At 38.1% G+C, this 21616-nt stretch overlaps 1 protein-coding gene across 2 annotated transcripts in view; it reads left to right on the forward strand.

Annotated features, from left to right (window-relative positions):
• The first annotated feature begins 17790 nt into the window (after positions 1 to 17790).
• The window catches only part of kdrl (kinase insert domain receptor like), a 45858-nt gene continuing 42032 nt past the window's right edge, over positions 17791 to 21616 (forward strand). For both annotated transcript variants that reach the window (XM_023284864.3, XM_035954914.2), the window contains exon 1: positions 17791 to 18343. In XM_023284864.3, the coding sequence (XP_023140632.2) occupies positions 18280 to 18343 (64 nt within the window). In that variant the 5' untranslated portion in view covers positions 17791 to 18279. The remainder of the gene's footprint in view (positions 18344 to 21616) is intronic.

The raw sequence follows: 21616 nt of genomic DNA on the forward strand, positions 1-21616 counted from the left end.
CCTTCTATAAATCTGCTTGGAATCTTCCACTTCCTGTTTGTCAAAGTGGCCTTCTACCTGGACAGGTTTTGCTGGAGCTCATGCAACAAACATTTTGGGTAACTGCACTTTAATATGGATGGATGACACTGAATTAGAGTCTGTTTTAATGAGACTGAGTTAAGATGTGTAGCTCTGTCATTAAATAGGAAATTATTTCTCAGAATTCACAGAGAAAAGTCTGAAATGTTTGCTAGGTTAGCGTCCCACATGTTCTTTGGCTCAGCTAAAGCTAACTCTCTCCAACTTCTGGATCTCTTGAGTTGCTTGTTGTTAAAATATCTTGCTGGAGGTGCTGAAGCTCAGAAAGTCTGAGATGTTTGTTCAAAATAAGCTCATTCTCAAGTCTTATCTGAACTCTTTTGTTTGAACTTTCCCTAAACTTAGGAGTTAATGACAGAGCAGCACATCCAGACTGAGTCTCATTTATGTAGAGATTAAACTTCAGTGTCATTCATTGATGTTAAAGTGCAGTTTTTCAAATGTTTGTTGCACATGCTCCTGACCAAACCAGTCCAGGTGGAAGACGATGTGAAGAGAAAGCTCCAGAGGATGAATATCACACATTTACGTTGGAAATAAATGTCCTTTAATTAGACATTGTCATGCAAAAGTTGGATTTCCCTTTAATGATGTTCAAATCTTTGTTGAGTGTTTTGTTGATGTTGGTTTCTAAATTTTTTTTGACACTCGGCCCCAAAGATTAAAACCTTCTACGGCTCACAAGCTGCAACAATTCACACATTATCAACTATCTTTCTGACTAAACTAAGATAAAAAGTGAAAAACTGCTTGATTCCTGCATCATGAATGTAAATCTTTTTGGTTTTTATGACAGTAAACTGAATATATTTGGGTTTGACATTTATAAACCAAAACAAGAAATGAATTAGTGGAGAAAACAATCAGCAGATTAATGGACAAAGAAAATGTGTTTTCCAACATATATGGCTGAATTACTCCAACATTACAAGATACATACAGTTTTAATTCAATTATATTTATATAACGCCAATTACAGGTCAAATTGTCTCAAGACGCTTTATTTTTATATTTTTTTTGTCATATTTAATATATGACAAAGAAATTTAAAGCTCTTGACTAATCCAATGTATTATTTGGTTTTTAAGAGACTAATGGACAATTAAAATAAGTTTCTCCACTAAAACTAATAAACATGAGGTCAAATAGAAGGAACAGTTTTAAATACTGCAGTCCCACGATGAGAAGAATAAAGTTTGTCAACAAAAAGTAAATCTGCTGGTGGATTCCATTAAAGTCCTAATAAATGATAATAAAGTGTGATACTAAAGGTTTGTGGTGCTAAAAATGTCCAAGTAAAGATATCAAGTTGAACATCTGGATGGAGGTTGATAAAAGTTGACCTCCCTTCATTTCTCTGGAGCGACTCCATGGATTTTATGGATGGTGGTTAAAGACCTGCTCTTCTAGTGGTCTTCCTTCTCGTCGCTGTAAAAAGTCAGTCCATCCTGGCTGACTTCAACACCTCTTCATGACAGCTTGTTCTGCCTCCGACCTGGTGGAAACTCCAGAAACTCGGGAAAACCCGTGGAGACTCGAAGAACTCGTGGAGACTCGAAGAACTCGTCGGGCGGGGGAAGGTGTGGTGGGCGGTGGGGGGAGGTGGGGGAGTAGAGGGGGGAGGCCGCCACCCACCTCCCCGCCTACTCTCCGCCCTGACTCCACCCAGACTCCGCCCTGGCTCCACCCATGTGGTCACTTCAGGAACTATGATGTCAAAGGGACGACGAATTTATTTCTTAGTATCTGATCTGTAGCTCAGTGAGTTAAGGATTTGCCTATGGAGCTGCAGGTCGCTGGTTCAAGACCAGACACTTCTTAAATTTTCTCAAAAGTCTGACAAAGACAAAGAATTAAAATGCCGGTGGCGGGTCTTGAACCTGCGACCCTCCGCTTGGTAGTCCTCTTCTTATCCCCCTGAGCTACTCGCTCAGATACTAATTCTTATTTTTTTTGCGCATTTATCATCTATTTTTTGTCGTTTTCGAGTTTTTTTTTTAACTCGAGTCTCAACTCGACCGTTTTTCTCAGGAGGTTGGACTTCAGCCTTTGTGCTGGAGGGTGGAACCCTCAGTTCCAAGACTTTCCAAGCCTCCAGACCTCCCAAGTCCTCAGGACCTGAGCTTTCACACAGTCTGAGGGCTGAAATTTTCTAAGTTCCACAGTAGTTCTCTGTTAGTTTGAACCTTCAGACAGTCTGAGGACCGAAATCTTAGAAGTTCTTGAGTACTTCTCTGTTAGTTTGAACCTTCAGACAGTCTGAGGACTGAAATCTTAAAAGTTTCTCAGTACTTCTCTGTTAGTTTGAACTTTCTGCTTAACAGAAGCCTTAAAACTTGTGACCATGAGTCTTGATTTCACATTTAGATCATCCATCTGAGTTCTTCTCAGACCTTCACCTGTGGGTTTTTTAGAAATCCTCAACAAACTTTGATTCTCTTCACTGAACAGTAAAGTTTGTGGAGATCAGAAGTTAACATTAGTTTGATCGATGCCTTCAACTACTAGTAGACTTTATCTGGAAAGCAGTTTTCTGAAATGAGTTCTTAGTAAATCTGTCCACAATCAAACCAAGAACATAGAAAGAGGGAATGTTAGAAGAAACAACTTGATGTTTTCATTTCAGAATAGAAAACACTTTTAAGACTTTTATCTGTTATTGTCTCTTCTCTTTAATTTGATCTTCTAAAGTTTAACTGGTGTCTTTTCAAATGTTTTGTCTTTAGTTTGATTCTTCTTAAATGTTTAGTTTTGCTCTTTGCTCACCTTTTATTCTTTTCTAATGTCTGATTTGATTTCAAAATGTTTTGTCTTTTTAATGTTTGGGGTTTTTTTTCAAATGTTTAATCGGCTTGTTTGAAAAATTTCCTTTTCTTTCCCAGTGTTTAATTTTTCCATTAAATCTTTAAGGTTTTTCCATTTTAAATGTTTTACCACCTTTTAATGTTTAATTTTCTTTTTAAATGCTTCATTGTATTTTCTGTTTAATTCCTATTTAAAGTTTTATTGTCTTTAAGATTTAATTTTCTAATTAAACATTTAATTTTTTAATTAAATATTTTGTCTTTTTAAAGGTTTAATCTAATTAAATGTTTTGTATTTTTTTAAATGTTTAATATTCTTGTTTAATTGTACTTTTAAATGTTTATCTAAAATATTTCTTTTTTAATAATTAGTATTTTTGTTTTTAAAAAATGTGTTTAATTTCATAATTACATGTTTTGTATCATCTTTTCAATTATCTAATTAAATATTTTGTCTGTTCAATATAATTTAATTGTATTTAATGTTTAATTTTCTTTTTAAAAGTTTTATTGTATTAAATGTTTTTTCCTTTGATTTAATTAATTTTTGTTAATGTAGATTATTTCTTTAATCTTTTTTCTGTCAAGATTTTAACCCCAACCTTAAAAATGAAAACAAACCCTTAAATCACAATAAAAATACTTTTGTTGTCACAATCATGAGTTAGTCAATTATTCAGTTTATCAATTCAACTTTATTTGTTTAGCACCTTTCACGCACATGACAAAACTAAACAAGCAAAGAGAAAAACTATGCTAAAACTATGATTAAAACTCAAAGATATTTAAAAAAAGATTTAACATGGTAATAAAATGTGTTGTGTCCAGGGGATGGAGGGAGTTTATTGAAGTCTTCTTGGGCTCACATGGTAAATCATTTAAAATATAAACTTGATATTCAGTCTAAGGGAACTGGAAACTGCAGAGTGACAGAATAACCAACAATATCTCCTGTTTTCACCTTTAATGAGTCGACTCTTCTTGTGCTTTCAGACCAAAGAACTACAGACTCTTCACAACCTGGTCAAACTCTTGGTACAGGACCTCACCACACGGGTCAAGAAGGTTTCCGTCTCATTTCTACTCTGAAGCTCACCTTCTCCTGCTCAAACTGCTGACAAATGTTTCTGCTGCTCTAAAGTCTGGTCTCCAGAACTTCCTAAAAACTCTCAAAGTCTCTTATGCTGCAGGTTGCTTTGTAGAACTGTTGCAGAAAACCTCACTAAACCACATGGAGGGGCCTCAAGATAGTCGTCCAAATGAAACCATACAAAAACCAAACTAGCACAACCCAAACGCTAAAGTCTCCTGCAGCCTACCAGAGAACTTCTTTAAACAGAGAATCAGGACAGGAACTCTTACCTTCTGGACAACCAACATTGGTTCACAGACAAGAATACAGAATGTGTCTGACCAAAAACCTCTAAAGACTCACTACAGCCAAGATAAAGACACAACTCAGCTGCACCAAATCCACTAATCACTACACACATTAGCACCATGTGCTAACTATGGCTAAAGAACCACCTTTACCAAGACAACTATCCAGTACAAAGCCCTAAAACACACCAAGAAACACATTAAAGACGATTTTACTGCTAGAAGCTGCAAGCCAACGCCTAAAGAACAAACTGAAGCAACGGAATCAAACCCGGTTCATTGGTGAAGAGAAGCAGAGGAAATGTTTGCAGCCAAATAAAGCAGGAAGACACTGAGCTGCTCAGGTGTTCCTGATAACACCAATCAGCCACCTGGACAGCCAATAGGAACACAGCTTACCGGAAGTCCAGACGGCTGGGTTAGTGAAGGAAATTTAGTTTAAAGTTGAAGCAGAAAGTTAACAAAGAAAGTATAAAACCACCTTCTGATACCTGAAATCTCTGAGTTTTCACATAAAGAACGCCTGAACATGTCAAACTGGTTTCATAGTAGAACCTTCATTGTAAAAACGTCATAGTATGGTGTGTTGCTTCAAAAAAAATTAGGACCCGGCTGTCTCGGGTTGCCGAGGAGCAACACAAAAACAGGACAAATGCTGGTTTCCAGGGGGTTAGGAGGATATTTATTTGAAAGAGTAAGTTTACAACAACACAACATGTAAGCAGAAAAATCACAGTCTGTCTTTAGTTGAGCTGAAAATATTAGTTTTTGTCTTTTTTTATTGACCAAACTTTTCAGGAAGTAGATGAAGAATAATTAAAGCTCTCATGTAGAAGTCCAACTTATTTTGGATCGTTGTGGAGAGTTTAATCTTAGAGTTTGTAAAGCTGTTGAGTTTGTAGACCTAATGTAGACCTAAAAGGACTGTTTTAAGGAATATTTAAACGATTATTTTCATTATTTAATAATCTGTTACCAGTCAGAACCCTGGCAAACTTATTTTCATCAGTTTTTTAGTGGAAGTCACAAATAAAGGAGCTCTTGGTTTTTCCCAGCGTTACTGAGTCCAAAGCTGCTGTTTCAACACAGACATGTTCACATGCATCCACAAACCTCTCAGCACTCAAACACCCACAGACAGGAGGCCGGCTGGACCGAGGCTCGGTGGCGTCCTCAGACCCACGAGTCGGGGAGTCGCTGAACTTGTTGGTCCGGTTTGAAGGCCTCCGTGTGGTCCAGTAGAAGTCCACGTAGTCGGTGTTGGCTTTGAACCACAGCGACTGGCCTCCATCAGGTGGACCGGCTCGTCCTCGTAGGGCTCCTCCTGTAGCCTTGAGGGAACCACAGGAACATTCAGTAGCTGTTGGAGTTCTTCCTGTCAGGCTCGTGGTAGAACGGCTCTGAAGGATCTTGTACTTGTCTTATCTGGAAAAATCTAACAGCCTAAACTGTTAACAGCGGTGTAAAGAAGCAAACACTCAGGCATAGATTAGGACTCAAACTTGATTTATTTTAGAAAACAAATCAACTTAGAGGCATTTGTTCATACACGTGGCTGAATAGGAGGCCGTCCAATCAGATTTGAGGTCTTCACTCTGTAGGTTGTTTGTTGGGTGAGACTCTTGGACCTCCATCAGCTGACATGGATGTTTGATGGTCTTCCTCTCTAGTGCCAGATGATTCCTCCATGAATTCAGCAGCTACAGACTGAAATGAAGCTCATGCTGCCGTTATTGAATTCCTGTTCCAGATCAAATGTTCAGAGCTCACCTTGAATGCAGCCGTCTGCTGTCTGATAGTTTTTCTCATTGTAGTCTTCAATAAAGTCTTTTTCCTCATGTCAGGATGTGGTGAGACTCTTTCTCAGTCTCTGCAGACGTCCCTCATTGTGCATCTCCAGAGAAGAAACTGAAAAAAAACTAAGAAAAATTAAATTCATCAAATGAACACTTGATTTTTGCTGATAACTCTCATTAAATTACTGAAGAAATCTAACATAAAAACCTGTAAACTCTCAGGCAACTTTTGTTAAAGTTTGACTATAATTCTATCATCATGTTCTGGAACCAGGACTCTGCAGAAGTTCCTTCAATCAGATACTTGTGTGTTTCTATTTAAGGCCTCAGGTTTGAACGTACAGCAGAGGATTAGAAAGGAGTGATTTTAATATTTAAATCAGTCCAGTAAATGTTTGGCGTGAAAATTATTAAAATTTTGACTTAGATTTGTGTCAAATAATATTGTAGAGTCTCACTTAAATATATCCAAATGAGTTCAGTGTATTTACATTTTATAAAATATTTGATTTTCTAATCTCAATACTGTAGGGTCTGACCCTAAATATTATAATAATGATTTCAATTTAAATAATAATATTTTAGTGCAGTCATAAACTTTAATCAGCTAAACTTACACAATAAATATCACTGTACAATCTTAACCTGAACATTCATATTACTGAGGTAAATTTACATAAATCCTGATATTCTAGAGTCTTAACTGGAATATTTCTAACATTAATCTTTTTGTATTGTGCTGATAAACAACAATAACCCGACTTTCAGATAATATTTATTTTCTGTGATTGTGAGACTAAATTCCTCCACATTCTGGAAATTTTAACTGCAGCAGCTGTAGGAATAAATAAAAATAAAATCAGTTCATTTCCACATTATGCACATTTATTTATTCTTAATATCTCAGACTGAATGGTAGCTGGCAGTAAAAACAAACTCATCTGCTGGACTGAATTTCCCAAAATGGAAACATGGACAGAATTTAACACATGTATCCATGGCAACGCTAAAGTTTCTGCTTCTTACCAAAGTTCACAACACAAGTAAAGATTTTAATGTAAAACTTCAGGGATGACTGCTAACCATAAGTATTCTGATCAGTACTTCATGATCAATATCAGGACAGATGTTACAACTCCAGCTGTTCATTAGACTGCAGTTATTCACAGAGAAATTAAAACATCACATTCCTCATAAAAACTAGATGGGACTTTTATTAAATAAAGTGTTGGTGAATAAACAGTGTAAAAAGTGCAAAGCAGCTCCATTAAATCAGGAGATGTGAGACTTCCACAGCATGGATCACCATCTGCTGTGTTGATTCATAGCTGAATGTCAGAATGAACTGAGATAGAAAAGCTGCTTTGAGCTGCAACATTACGGTCTGACAATCCAACACCATCACAGTTTTCATCTGGTTGTTTTGCTTCAACATGCTGTGAAGTTCAGTTTTTACCTGAATCAATACAGAGATTCTATTTCCAACCAAGACTGGAATAAAAATTAGAATGTTATGAGGTTATTAATGCAACTAAATCCTTTCAGATGGAAGGATTTACTTCTAAGTTCTAATTCAACTTTCAGTTGGAGCACATTGCATTCACAAAGAAAAACAGCGATACCTTCATAGCAACATTTAATAAACCTAAAGCTTCCCTGTTGGCTCATTGGTGGAGTTTGTTACTGAGCATCTGAACCTTAAATCCAGTGAGACGACCATCTTCAGTCGAGGCCAGTCAGAGAACTTCAAGACCTTCCATCAGCTGGACCAGATGTGGCATCATCTCCCTCTGAACATCTGGATGACAGGAGAAAAGACAGAAATCAAACACAGATCACAGAAATACAATTTATTCACTTTCATCATTTTATAAAAGTAGCATGAACTTTATTAAAACTTGACAATATCAGTAAAGAAAGTAAATGTTTTTATCTCGTGTTGAAGCTGAATTTAAAGTCAATTTTAATGACAGTTTATCCTGAGAGGAGTGAGAATGGAGCTTTTCTTTCCTTTTTACAATATTCCCTCAAAATTTTCTGTTTATTATTGGCTTTAGAAGCATTTTTCTTTACTTATTTATTTTTAGATACCTCAGACTGATACACTTTGCTGGTTTGCAGATAATTTCATGTACAATGACAATAAAGATCTTCTATTGTAACATATTTTGCTAAAACAAGAACTGCAAACCTTCTCAACCATCTCTCAGTCTGCAAAATTCCAACTGCAACAAAGAATTATCTGATGTACTTATTATTATAATCTTTACTGAACCAGCCCTGGAATTAATAAAAATCTGTATATGGATATGATTTTCTCTGATGGGACCACTAAAACTGCATACAATAAAGTACATCTCTTCTGCACTGCACACATACTACACTTTTGTATAACTCTGGATGTCAGAGTAAAGGCAGACAGATCCACCGATCAGCCACAACATTCTGACCACTGACAGCTGAAGAGAACAACATCCATCATCTTGTTCTAATGCAACGTTCTGCTGGGAAACCTTGACATTCATGTGGATGTTTGACATGTACCACCACCTAAACACTGCAGGACAAACAACCCCCTAGTCTCCATGGCAACAGCAATCCTTGATGCCAGCTGCCTCCCTCAGCAGGACAAACTTAAACTGCTACTACAGGAGTGGTCCGAGGAACACGACAGAGCTAAGCTGTTCACCTGGGTTCCACATTCCCCACATCCAGATCTGATGGAGCATCTGTGGGATGGTCCAGGATCAGCCTGGTCTAGGTAGGATCCACCCTGCAACCCACAGGATCCACAGAATCCACAGGATCCCCAGAGGTTCTGATGAATCACTGGGTCAGAGGAGTTTTAGCAGCATAAAGGGACCAACACAGTATTAGTCAGGTGGTCAGAATGTTATACTGTTATATTGTCATGCTGATTATATGATCAGTAAATGTTACCATCAATTATAACGTCCACATTGATCAGGAAAAAAACAACTATCAGTTCATTCAGAAACTGTGGGGTTAAACCTAAAAACACAGACCTCAACAGCAGTTTGTTTCAAAGCAGAACACCAGCTGGTTTTCACTAAAGAAGCTTTCAAAGTTACAATTAAATGACAGTTTTGTTCTCATTAAGTTCAGAGTCAGCCAAAATAATGTACACACATCAGGAAAAGAAAAACTTTTATAAATATTTCATTTGTATAAGTACTTCTATACATATAGATTCCTCTTTCTAAGTTTGATCAAATCACGATAACTCTGTGTCCTGTTGTACGATGTTTTCCCAACAGATGGCATCACCCTCATGAATGGAGCATCAACAAGTGACGTCTACAACACAACAGAAATGTCTGGAAGCCAGTGGCCACCACTTTGAGCACCTCTTGTAATTGTAGAGGCCAAAGATAACTTTTATTAATCTCGTGATGTCTGAATAAATTTGGTATTGAAATATTTATGTAAGTTTTTCTTTTCCTGATGTGTGTAAACATTATTTTGGCTGACTCTGTATAATGGATTTCTGACAGGTCACCAGGCAACATCTTTTTATAATAATGACAAACATACCTGCATTCTACAGGAGTGATTTTCCTCATGTGCAGGTAAAGATGTGTGAGGAGCTTAGAGATGACAGGAGCAGGAGTCATCCTCACTAATTCAGCTTCCACCTAGAAACAGAAAGACCACAAACAAACACACTGATATACTCTCAAACGTTCAACCTCAGCCTCAAAATATCTGTTTAGGAACTGTTGTGTTTTTAAATTCTGCTGAAAGCATTGACAGACATTCTCTTACAAGGTTGTGTAAAAAGCAGTCTGTCCTCTGAGCTACTGAGAAATCTTCATGAACAAAGTTTCTACGTGTAAATCAGCTCAACAAAAACTAAAGCCTCAGTCAGAGATAGCAGGTATCGCAAATTATAAACAACTTTCTTTATTAACTCAGACTTTCTGCTTCAACCTCACATAGAAAGGGGAGTTAAACTCGTCAGGTGACTGAAAATGAACGGCTTGTGCAGTTCTAGATGCAAAAGTAGGATGTTTCAACTCATTTTTTACTACAAATACATGCAATAATAAATAAATACAATGGCTGGTTGTTAGTTTATTCACTATTAATCTCACTTTATATACTGGATTGAACTTCAGCAGTGGAAGAGAGAAGGAATTGAATGAAATTATGGAGATTCAGAGGCGTAATGTTGCGCTATGTTAAGTTAAGCGCAGTTTAATTCAAACCAGCTGAATGTTAAACTTCGGTGCAGCTGAACGGGTTTCAGTTAACCTTAAAGTAAAATAACCTTTTTAAAAGCTAAAATACACAGCAGAGAAATACAGGTTGAGAAGGTCATTCTAATAATGAGGACAGCTGCAGCAGCAACTAACACAGGTGTTCAGTGGTAAGTTAGCCACCTGTTAATTAGCCCGCTAGCTAACTTAGCCGCTTAGCTAGCTAACGCGTCCGGACCAACTGCTCAAACACGACAAAACACAACTCTTCACAAGTCGCTGACTTAACGTACAACAAAACAACGCTACTGGTTAGAAGTATTTATCTTCTTACCGTGTTTTACCCCAAAAACAAGGTCAACAGCAGCCAAAGACGCTACCAGGCGTTCAGACCATAGATACATAGATGACTAGATACGCTAGCCCGCTGTCTTCTATATTATCTGTGGTCTGACCAATCGCTGCTCTCTGGCTCCGCCCTCTGAGAATCTTCTTGTCGTTTGGCTCCACACTTGCTGATGACCTCTTCCGGTCTCAGAAAATGAAAAAAAAGGACCTTTTTTTCCGTTTCTGTCTCTTACTGATTTTATTTTTTTGTTATTCTAAATATAAAATGAAAATCAAAGCATTTTTAAAATGTCGTACATCCCTTTTTGATCATGAAAAGGAAAAACGCCTTGTATTTCAATTTTAATTTTTGTATTTTAAAACGAAAATCAAATAACGACTCGTTTTTTTGTTTTTCAGTACCGTTTCAGAACGGAAAATCCAATTGCCAGATAAATACACAGACCCCATTCACAGTGGTGCTCTGAGAATATTGAAAATGATTACACAGATATAAAAACTGCATTGAATAAATGACTTAACATGTACATCACAGAAGGACAAAGCAGACACTAAAGACTCCTTTAACTGTCCTGAGTCCTATTCTACCCATGAAGTGTCTTGTAGGTGAAAGCAGTCTTTCCTCATTCTGCATTCATGAATGGGTTACTTTCAAAAAAATCCAATCTAGTGTATGTCTAAAAGTGACAACAGATAACATGGTAGGTTATTCAGGATAAATTTGTGAGTAGAAAAAGACTGCTGTTCCTTTTGAGTGATGATTCCCCTATAGAGAATATTATGATGGGTTCTGAAAGTGTCACCTGTAATAAATCTAAATGAATTGTGATACGCAGCATTAAGCGGTTTGAGGGTATGACAAGTGTGTGTAAATTACATCTGCTGCATCAAGCACTCATTAAAATGCTTCTCATACAATTTGTAACCCACTGCTGAAAGAAATACATGGCTCATTTCTAAATAACTTTAATTAAAGTTTGAATTTCTTAGTCAGTTCCTGAATTTGGGTAAACATATTTCTTATTTTTCCTGTTTCCCCCTTTCTCTAACATTGACATTTAATTTAGGGTATTCTATTCTGTGTTTCCATCTTCATTATTGACCAAATAATGAAGATCTATTTTAAATCTTCTTCAGAAAGCCCACATCCTAAATCATCAACCAGTTACTAGAATCAGTTCATATGCCCGGCTTGAAAATTGCCCAAAAAATTTGACAATTTCTGATACTGTTGTCATCCATTAAAGTATTTTGTTAAAGGTGGAATAGGATTGTAGAAAACAGGAAGAGCAAACTGAATTTTGAAAGAATACAACTGAAAAAATCCCACCCGCTCACTTCAGGGTTCCCTCCAAAACCACTCCTTCAAAACACATCGTCTGAGTGCAGCTGACGTTGGCGATTAAAAACACCCAAATAGGCTTCAGAGCATTTTCAAAACCTCCCATTCAAAGCCAATATAGACTAAAATAAGACAAATACCCCTGAACAACACTTGCTCACAACTAGGTGTTAATTCGGGCGTATACACAAATATATGTAAACACATCCTAATGAAACTGGAGGAGGACGGAGTCTGCAATACATGCAGAACAACACCCAAACACAAAACTAGACGTAGTCATCTGACATGTTTATCAGTGCAAGATGTTTAGGTGGAACTGTAACTTGTGGTTGCATTTTGTCTGCTATGATTGTGTTATCTGCTCGCTTGCTCTAGCAAACTGTCCACTATTAGCTTTGCAGTAGACTCCAGTGACGTGCAGTGAGTAGGCAGGTAGATAATTACAGAGAGTTAGGCCGACCAATCAGAAGTTTGTCTTTTTATTATCAGAACACTTGATTTATTGATTGCTGTTGGAATGTAAAGTATTTTCCTGCAAAGGATCAATAAAGTATCCATCGTAAGAGTTCTCATACAGTCAGAACAAATGAATGCTTTTGGAAAACACCAGATACTGTAGCTCTAAATCCTGTTTTGCCCACTCAGATTTGCTCCAAAGCTGCTGTATGAATGGGGTCTGGAGACTGTGACAGTTTCCACTCAAGAATGAGTACAGTCATTTGAGCACCAGGGCAGGCAGTCAGGCCCCCTCCTCTCCCATCCTGAAGAAAGACATTTCTGCTGGTTCATTTACCCAAGAAGGACAAAGGAAAGACTGCATGCTGGGTGTGTAGAACCAGTTAGTCCCCCGTAGTGTGTTTTTAACACCAGCTTCTAAAATAAATCACTCAAAATCCAGCCCTCTCAGGCAGCAACTTCCAGCAATTGTTCATCTGGAGACTTATCTGTCGCCCTCTTGGCCTATTGGGAATCTCTCTTTTACTGAACACTTGCTAAGACAATTGTAGTAGTAGACGTCTCAAGAACTCTTTTTTTGTACATTTTATAGACTATTGTTGTTCTCTTTAAGTGTTTATGAATATAATTAGACATCTAATATGTTGGGCTGCATGGTGGCTTGTTGGTTAGCGCTTTCTCCTTGCAGCTTCGCGTCCCTGCCTTCACAGGATCTTTCTACATGGAGTTTGCATGTTCTCCTTGTGCATGCATGGGTTTTCTCCAGGTACTCCGGCGTCCTCCCACAGTCCAAAAACAGTCTGAGGTTAATTGGCGATTCTAAATTGTCCATAGGTGTAAATGTGAGTGTGCTTGTTTGGCTCTATATGTAGCCCTGTGATTGACTGGTAACCTGTCCAGGGTGTCCCCTGTCTTCACCCTAAGTCAGTTGGTATAGACTCCAGTCCCCCCACGACCCTAATGAGGATTATGCGATGTATAGATAATGGATGGACAGATGGATCTATTATGTCACAGTTTGGAAGGAAGTAAAAGCAATTCAATGCACCCTTTTTTGGAAAAATATGTGCAGAGGAGAGCTAACCTCTATGAGTACTCTTTTACCCACCCAAATATGGCTTTTCCAGGATCGAATTCATGAGAAAACGTATAATTAAAATACTCTAAATAGTGATAGTGTGCAGGAAATCTTTGAATTCTTGAGCTGTGATAGTGTGGTCTCAAAATCCCAGAAGGCTAAAAGACTCCCACTGCTGGGATGTTATGAATTGTTTCCAGTGTTCTCATGTGCCATATTCCCATATTTTGTGCTACAGGGATGGAAGAGTGGTGCTCAACACACGCCTCACCTATAGTACCCACCAACACTCCAGATCCAGTCCTCAGAAAGGTAGCTGTTGAGTCAGGATGTGGGCGGAAAGGTGAGGCCAGGATGTTCTTATTTCCAGTGCCTGCTGCTATGACCTGCAGCAGCACAGTAATTGTTGTGGTGATAAAGGAAAACAGTCTGCAGAACATCCACACACTGCAGGGTACTTAGTGCTGGACAAAAGAGGATTATTTACATTGATATAAAAAGCAGTGTATCCTGTTTCTGAAGTTAAAAATAAATCCAGCAAATGTTTATTCTAAACACTCGGGCAGATAGATTCAGTCTGATATCACAGTGATTGTTTACATTTTACTGTTTTTCCTCTCGAGACAAGAAAAACTGCTGTTACCTTTAACCTCAGTGTCACAGTAGGCTGATTTGATCAAAGACAGTGTAGCACACACAGGTCCATTAAGTAAATCAAACAAAGTGTGGTTTATTGATCTACTTTATATTTTAACCTAAAATTGTCATTTAGAAGTGAACTCACTGACCACAGAAAGGCCCAGTTCCAAAACACAATGACGGCATCTGAAATTAGTCAGGTTGTGAGATAGTTTATTTCTATAGCATCTTTCACAGCGGGAGTTACAAGGTGTTTTACAAAAAAAATGCTAACAACAGAACAATAGAAAAGACATCTTAAAATATACAAATGCTTGTCTGCACAGGTGGATGTTTTAAAGCTTTTTAAACTAAGGAAATGACTGAACTCATCTGACACTGGCGTTCAGTGTTGGGGCTGAAACAGTAAAACCATGATATTCCACTGTTTTAAGTATGCAATTGAACTCCTGATCTGAGGGATCTGTGTACTGAAAAAATAGTAAACGGAGGCAGCTCTTTTAAAGATTAATTTATAAGAAACAGTATGTTAAAATAAACATAACTTTTACACTGGAAATGCCCCACTCAAAACAACAAAAAAGCTTATTTCAAGGAACTTTTACCTTGAAATAAGTGAAAATCTGCCAATAGAACAAGTGAAAAATGCCCTGGTAAGATTTCTTGAAATAAGATATGATATTTAGAATATTGAGATCCTCAAATTAGCTGGGAAAACTTAGTTTAAGCTATGTTTTACCAGGATTGTCAAGCTTAGATGTCTTAAAATAAGCCAGACATGCTTAAAAAAATAGCAGTTTTTCACTCAAAAATAGATTTTTGCTTTCATGTAACCTCCTAATTTGAGATGTATTAAACTTACTTTGAGTTGTATTGTAAAATATATCTCAAAACAAGATAATTTCAAGATTGTTTGAATTAACAAGAAATTTAAGATGCAGTGTCTTAAAACAAGTCCCTCCATCTTGCTGAAATGTCACTTGTTAAGTGAATTTATCTTAAATTGAGTGGGATGAAACATTTTGACTAAAAATAAGAGAAACATACTTGGTAAGATTTTGAGTTTTTGCAGTGTATCCATCCATCCTAATATCAAAGCTGTGTCCTTGTGAAGCTTTAACGAAACATTTGCATTAACATTTGACCTGAAATATACGCAAGTGTAGCAAAATATAGCAGTTTTTGCAAATATATATTCAAAAACCTATTAAACAATTAGCTACACATTCAACACTTTACTCCACTGTATAGACGAGTTAGATGTATTTTAAGGTTTGCCAACAATGCCACAGTTCACCAAGGGTACAAAAGTTCAAAAAAGTGGGACTGAGCTGGTTGTAGTAGGTGCTAAATTTTGAGGCGACTTGGCTGAAATCTTTATAACGACTTTGCTGCTCTGGCAGACAGTCACTTTTTAGCACAACAATGGCCTTGATGTTCTGCTGCTGTTCGACTTCGGACTCCCCCAATGATTCTCAGTCATTAAGGTCATGGAGGTCATTGAATGGCAGCACATTTTTAATCAACTTTCAACTAAGGATGTAAAATAATAAACTGAGGATGCAGAACTGGATCATCATGGGAATATTGATACAAATCTGAACTTTAACGAAGTCATTACAGGATGATTGAAACAATATTGTGAAATCCCACTGCCTTTAAAGTGCCGCATGTCGCTATGATATATGCAAAATGTGCAGAACATGATCTCTGTGAACACTAAAGTAAGCAACAACGTATGGAAATAGGTGAATGAATAACAACGTAAACACATAGATTATTAGCATTTCTTTTTAGTATTGTGTTTGAACACTTTACCTGCATACATTTACTATGGTTCTAGCTTTGTAAATCACATTAATGAGACTGATTCCAAGGCACATAGTCGGAGAACCACTGGTTGAGCTGGCCTGTACTCACTGTTATATTAATGTGGAACATGGGTTATGCATAGAGAAAAATGGGGAATGATCTTACTTCAACTAGAGCCAAGTGTCTCACACTTTATATGAATTATACTCTAATATACCAAACATAAATTAAATGCAGTATGACATATTTTAAGAGCTAAGTTCTATCCATTCTTTTTAATCTAGCAGAGTAAGTATTCGTTGTTCCAACACAATACCGCATCTCTACAACAGAATAGACATCAAGAAACAACCAAGTACACACTATACTGGAGATGAGAGTGGAGTCACAGATCAGAATTCACAAGTCTGTGCGCCCAGCATTCTCATTGTAGGGTGCCACACTTCACACATTCAGTTAATGAGGTTGTTGATGCCACTTGTTGAACATTGTCTCACTCTGCCTAAAGGGCTCAGTGAAGCTGGAGGATATTTTTGGGGTCAGGATCATGTTGTCAGACAGATCCATCAGGGCATCACGTGGCAGATTGTCTGTGGTACTATCCTGCCTGAAATGATCTGAATTGGACAAATTTGTGAGCATTTTCAGTTTACTTTTCCTCTAAAAAATACAACTAAAAAACATAATTAAACAGCGCTTTGGGACTGGGTCTCAGCTTTTACAGCGTCATGGACTAACAACATGATACGTCATTTTATTGTCTGTGTTTATCCGTTAATGTGAGTGGGTGCAGTACAGACTTGTGCAATGTTGAAAGTTATTTGGAAATGTTACTAGGTCTGATCTGTAAAGCTGCCAGTGCAACTTTTACAGATAAATGACGAGTGTGCACATTCAGACATGCAGCCAACTTGTTCAGTTGCTGCGAGATTAATGGAAAGGAGCTTTAGATGATAAACAGAGGAGTAGTAAACATTCAAGAGTCTTGTCTCAACTATAACTGACATCCAGCAGCCAACAGCATGTTTTCGTTTTCTCTTGTCATCTGTGGCATTGGATCATTTGAGCAAAGCTGTCTGTGCACTGGTCGCACTACGTGATTATTGTACTTTGAAGTCACGTCTGCTGTAGATTATAACTCAGTGGTTGAGAATTTGTCACCACTTGAACAGCTCAAAAATGGCTTGTGCACCATTGTTTAAAATGTTGCACTGATCAAATTAAAATCTGAAATCTGATGGGCTGAGCTGAGCCTCCAGTGTGCCAAGATCCCAACAATGGCTCTGGTTTCAAGGTGTCTCATCGTTATTTTTCATTAAAAAGAGAAGAAATCACTTTCTGGACATATTTAGGGTTTTCTGTAAGGTGTGGAGAAGTTTTGCACTGATCAGGTTAAAATCTGAAAAATTCTGGGCTGCTGGGTTCAAAATGTTCTATGTACCACTGGCTACATTTAACCTTTTTTCTAATACATTTAACCTCTTTGCTAAGTGAGGAAAGCAGAGCATTTGCATGCTGCGTTTAGATTTCTGTTCAGCTTGAAAATACTGCAGTGATCCAGTTAAAATTTGAGCCTGAGCTGAGCCTCCATCGTGCCAAGATCCCAACAGCAGCTCTGGTTTCAAGATTGCAATAGGTATGTCTAATCATTATTTTCATTAGAAAGAGAATAAATCATTTTCTGGACATATTTGGGTTTTTTCTGTGAGGTGTGGAGAAGTTTCGGCTCCTGCTCAGTCAGGAACCTGTCATCCACAGCAGCAGCGCTACGTCATTCCTCCGTGTCTCTATAAAGCGTGAGTGGCGCATGGACCGTGAAGTGCAGCTCAGAGGCTCAGAGCAGCGATATTGTTCCAGGCGCGCACCAAAGGCAGGAACTGAATGGTCCTACTTGTGTGAGATTCACCACATGCCAGCGTGTAACTGAAATACCTCTTTCTCAACTTTTCTATTATTATTATTATTTTTACCATCCTTTAAGTTTAATCCAGTTAACCTTTTTGGTTGCACCTGCCCGGAGGATACAGCGGTCCATCCGTCTCCTCAGTGCGGGATCGGGAGTTGGACCGGCCAGCTGCGCAGGAGAGCTCCCCCGCGAAACGTGTCATGGGATACGGGAGAACTACTGCACTTTCTACCTTGCACACCTGAAGTTTTTGTGGATTTATAAAAGCACACTTTCAAAAAGACAAATACGACTTTTAGATTTGCTTGCTTTCAGAAGAGAAGTTTTGTCACCGCTCCGGAATTTAAATCTTCCTCCAGGGACTCTTACTTCAGTCTGAGGACACGGGTTTTGGATTTTGGTGAAGCTGACAGGATGGCTTCATCCGACTGCTTCATACTGGTCGCTGTCATCCTGTGTTGTTCATCACTCACAAATGGTAAGAAGTCAAGCATGTTCATACAGACCAGTTATTTACGCGTTGGCAACTTTTACGCATGAAAGGAGATCATTTTAACATCGCAGTTTGACTGTCTGATTTGTTTCAGTGAATGACTGAGACATTTGTCATTGTTAACCAGTTAGTTAATTAACGGAAAATCAATATAGTCGTGTATATAGTCTTTTAGTAGTCATCTTCTCCCTTTTTATGTTTAATTGAGCGATTTTTTGTCCTTTTTTTCTTTTATCTTAACTTCTGTGGAGCATTTTTGCTGTGTATGGGTATGACAGTAAAATATCCAGAATATAATGGTGCCTTTTAAGAAAATCCTGCATCAACATTTTAAGTCAGGCTGTTATTAAATCTGCAATTCTTACACAACCCACTAGAGGTAGTCTTGCCCCTTTGTAATTGATAATTAACCAGTTGGTAAATGTGTTGACTCAGACAGGTAACTGGCCAGACTGTATTTTAAGACTGACTTTATTGATGAACTTTTCAGTGGCTGCCTTGTTTTCTGGAAAATTGTGGACGTTTTGCAAATGAACACTATGTTATCTATTATGAAATAACCGTTTGTTCCAGCAATTGTAATTTGTGAGCGAACAGGATTAAACATTTTAGGAGGTGAATGCATGTTTCTCCTGACAGCACAAGCAGCTTCATTGTCTCAGTGTCGCTGCACCAAAACAAGACAGAGTATAAAACATGGATGTTCCTCCACCTTGCGCCAGGTCGAGTGTGCCACTGAGATACACAGCAAGGCTTCCTCACCAATCCCAAATAAACAGCCCATCCAAACAAAGGAAACACTGCTCACATTCATCCACCTCCCCCTCTGCTACACACACACACACACTCGTACACACTTTGAGCGTATGAAGCTTTGTCTGCAGTGTTTTTGAGTAGATTTCCTTCACTGTCCACACACAAAGCGTGGGAAAGACGCAAGGAGGAAGCGGATGTAGGGACAAGAGGCAGCCTGGAATTGTTCTGGCTGGTAAAGGTCACGGAAATGTGACACGCTACCTGAGCAAAGATTTCTTCCTGGGGCTCCTTGTACTCATATTCAGCTATGTCAGGTTTCATACACAAGACAATGGTAAGGAGGAAAGTTGGGTATTGTTTCTGAATAGGAGTCACCGACTGGTAGAGCCATTAATTACTGATGGTTATCAGGCTGAATCTGTGTATGCTGAGGTGTGTAACCAACTTATTCTGGTAAATAAGGTACAACTATGTAGTGATGTCATGATTCGCCACACAAAGCCCCCAAAATTAGGATTTATGTTGTCTTTTTTCAGTGAAGCAACAATGTCACAATTAGAGCACGACTGATACTGGATTTTTGGGGACATTGCTGATTGTTAGGGAGTAAAAAAATCAGATATCACTTAGAAATGTCCTTATTTTTGAAAGAAAAACTTTTTTTTAGTGAAGATTACATTAAATGATTTAGAATTACAGTCTAGACATTGTTAATGAGGTAAATGACTATTCTAGCTGATCTTTAATGGAATATCTACATAGGGGTGCAGAGAAACATTTCCAGCAACCATCACTCCTGTGTTCTAATGCTACATTGTGTTAGCTAATGGTGTTGAGGGTAATTGCTGATTAGAAAACTCTTGTGCTGTTATGTTAGCACATGAATAAAAGTGTGAGTTTTCATGGAAAACATGAAATTATCTGGGTGACCCCAAACTTTTGAACGGTCGTGTATGTCAGCAATATGTCTGTGTTAGATCAATCATCGATCAATTGTCTGATAATATCCCCTGACTCATATATCAGTCAGCATCTGATCACAATAATAAAATTATCATCAGAATCACAAAGAGGCAGAAGCAACAAATTGAAATTTTTACTGAGGTACATTTAACTGTCTTGTACATTTGCAGTTATTGTCACGTTTTACTGTGAATGGGAGAAAAATAGGTAAATGTTCTCTCCACGAGATACTCTGGCCTTTGTGGTAGTTTTTTAATATTTAACTCGTAACTGCTGCTTCTTCAGAAATGGGCTCAGGTCAAGAGTGTTGTTTAATGACCTTTTCACACCAATTTAAATGAAGCTCAAAGCCTCAGTCTCTGTTTGCCGGTTTCTGAAATCGATAATGGTTTCTGCGTTTCACTCAGGAAGTGATGCGTGCAAAAACAGTGATTCGGTAAAGTGTTTCTGTGAATTTTATAAATAGATAGTTAACTATAATGATGTAATATGTTGCACTGGTTAATCTGTCTTGGATTTATGGGAAATAGAGGTTCATTGGTTCATTTTGGGTGTGGAGTTAAAGTGTTTCAGTCAGTGATGTTTTAGGGCAAATTCTGGACAAAAGTGAAACAACAAGTATTGATTAAGGGGTTATTTTTCTTCATTGACTAATCATAGTTGAATTTCCTCTATTAATCTCTAACTACATTGGATCAGTTAGGCGTTTCTTTTCTTACAATCCAGCCAGTGTTTCTATCAGAAGGGGTTGATGTTGTGTCTAATTCGTTCTGAAGTCCTTTCTTTTTTCCCTGCTTGGACACTTGAGAAGGACTGTAAAATGGGAGTGATGAGAGGTCAGCCAAGTGCAGTGGGGGCTCATTGCTCACTGGCGGTACGTCTGGGTTCATGCAGGCAGCACAGGAAAAACACATCCACACACACTCACACTCACCTGGACGGGAAGACTAACCAGCAGAGCACAAGTCATTCCCTTGTGCAGGGCTATTGAACTTTACAAATTGCACTGTGTAGCTGCTCTTATAGGATTATTGCAGCATCTGTTCCATACTAGGCATGTCCAGCATGAGCCAGCAATATATTTCCTTTGAATCCTGCATGAGAATTCAATTTCAGGGAGCTTCTGTCTGCCTACTAGTCTTAATCATACGTTATGGAACAGGAATCCTCAGGGTTTACTGTTTAGGAGCCTCATGCAGGAGATTCCTGTTTGTTGGCTCTACTCAGCTTTATATAACCTAGAGTGGCCACCCATCATGGCCAGATGTTCCTTTATTTTGCTTTTTTAAGAGGAGTCTGGGGCATTTTGCCTCCAAATCTCCAAAGGCTAATACACGGCTAATAAAAAAGGCACTCTCCCTAACTGTTGTCTTAACCTTGCAGTTGGCAAAGTGAAGGCTTTCCAGAAAGTGGGAGTGAATACTCCTCGATCCATGTTGCACAGCGAGAACAGTGGTAGCGTCTTCTTATTATGGCAGGTGGCCAGTAATCTTGTCAAAGGTTTAATGTTGTGTTACTGTTCAGTCTTTTTGTCTCATA

The sequence above is a fragment of the Amphiprion ocellaris genome, chromosome 13 (genome assembly GCF_022539595.1).
Source record: "Amphiprion ocellaris isolate individual 3 ecotype Okinawa chromosome 13, ASM2253959v1, whole genome shotgun sequence".
Taxonomy (NCBI): Eukaryota; Metazoa; Chordata; class Actinopteri; family Pomacentridae; genus Amphiprion; species Amphiprion ocellaris.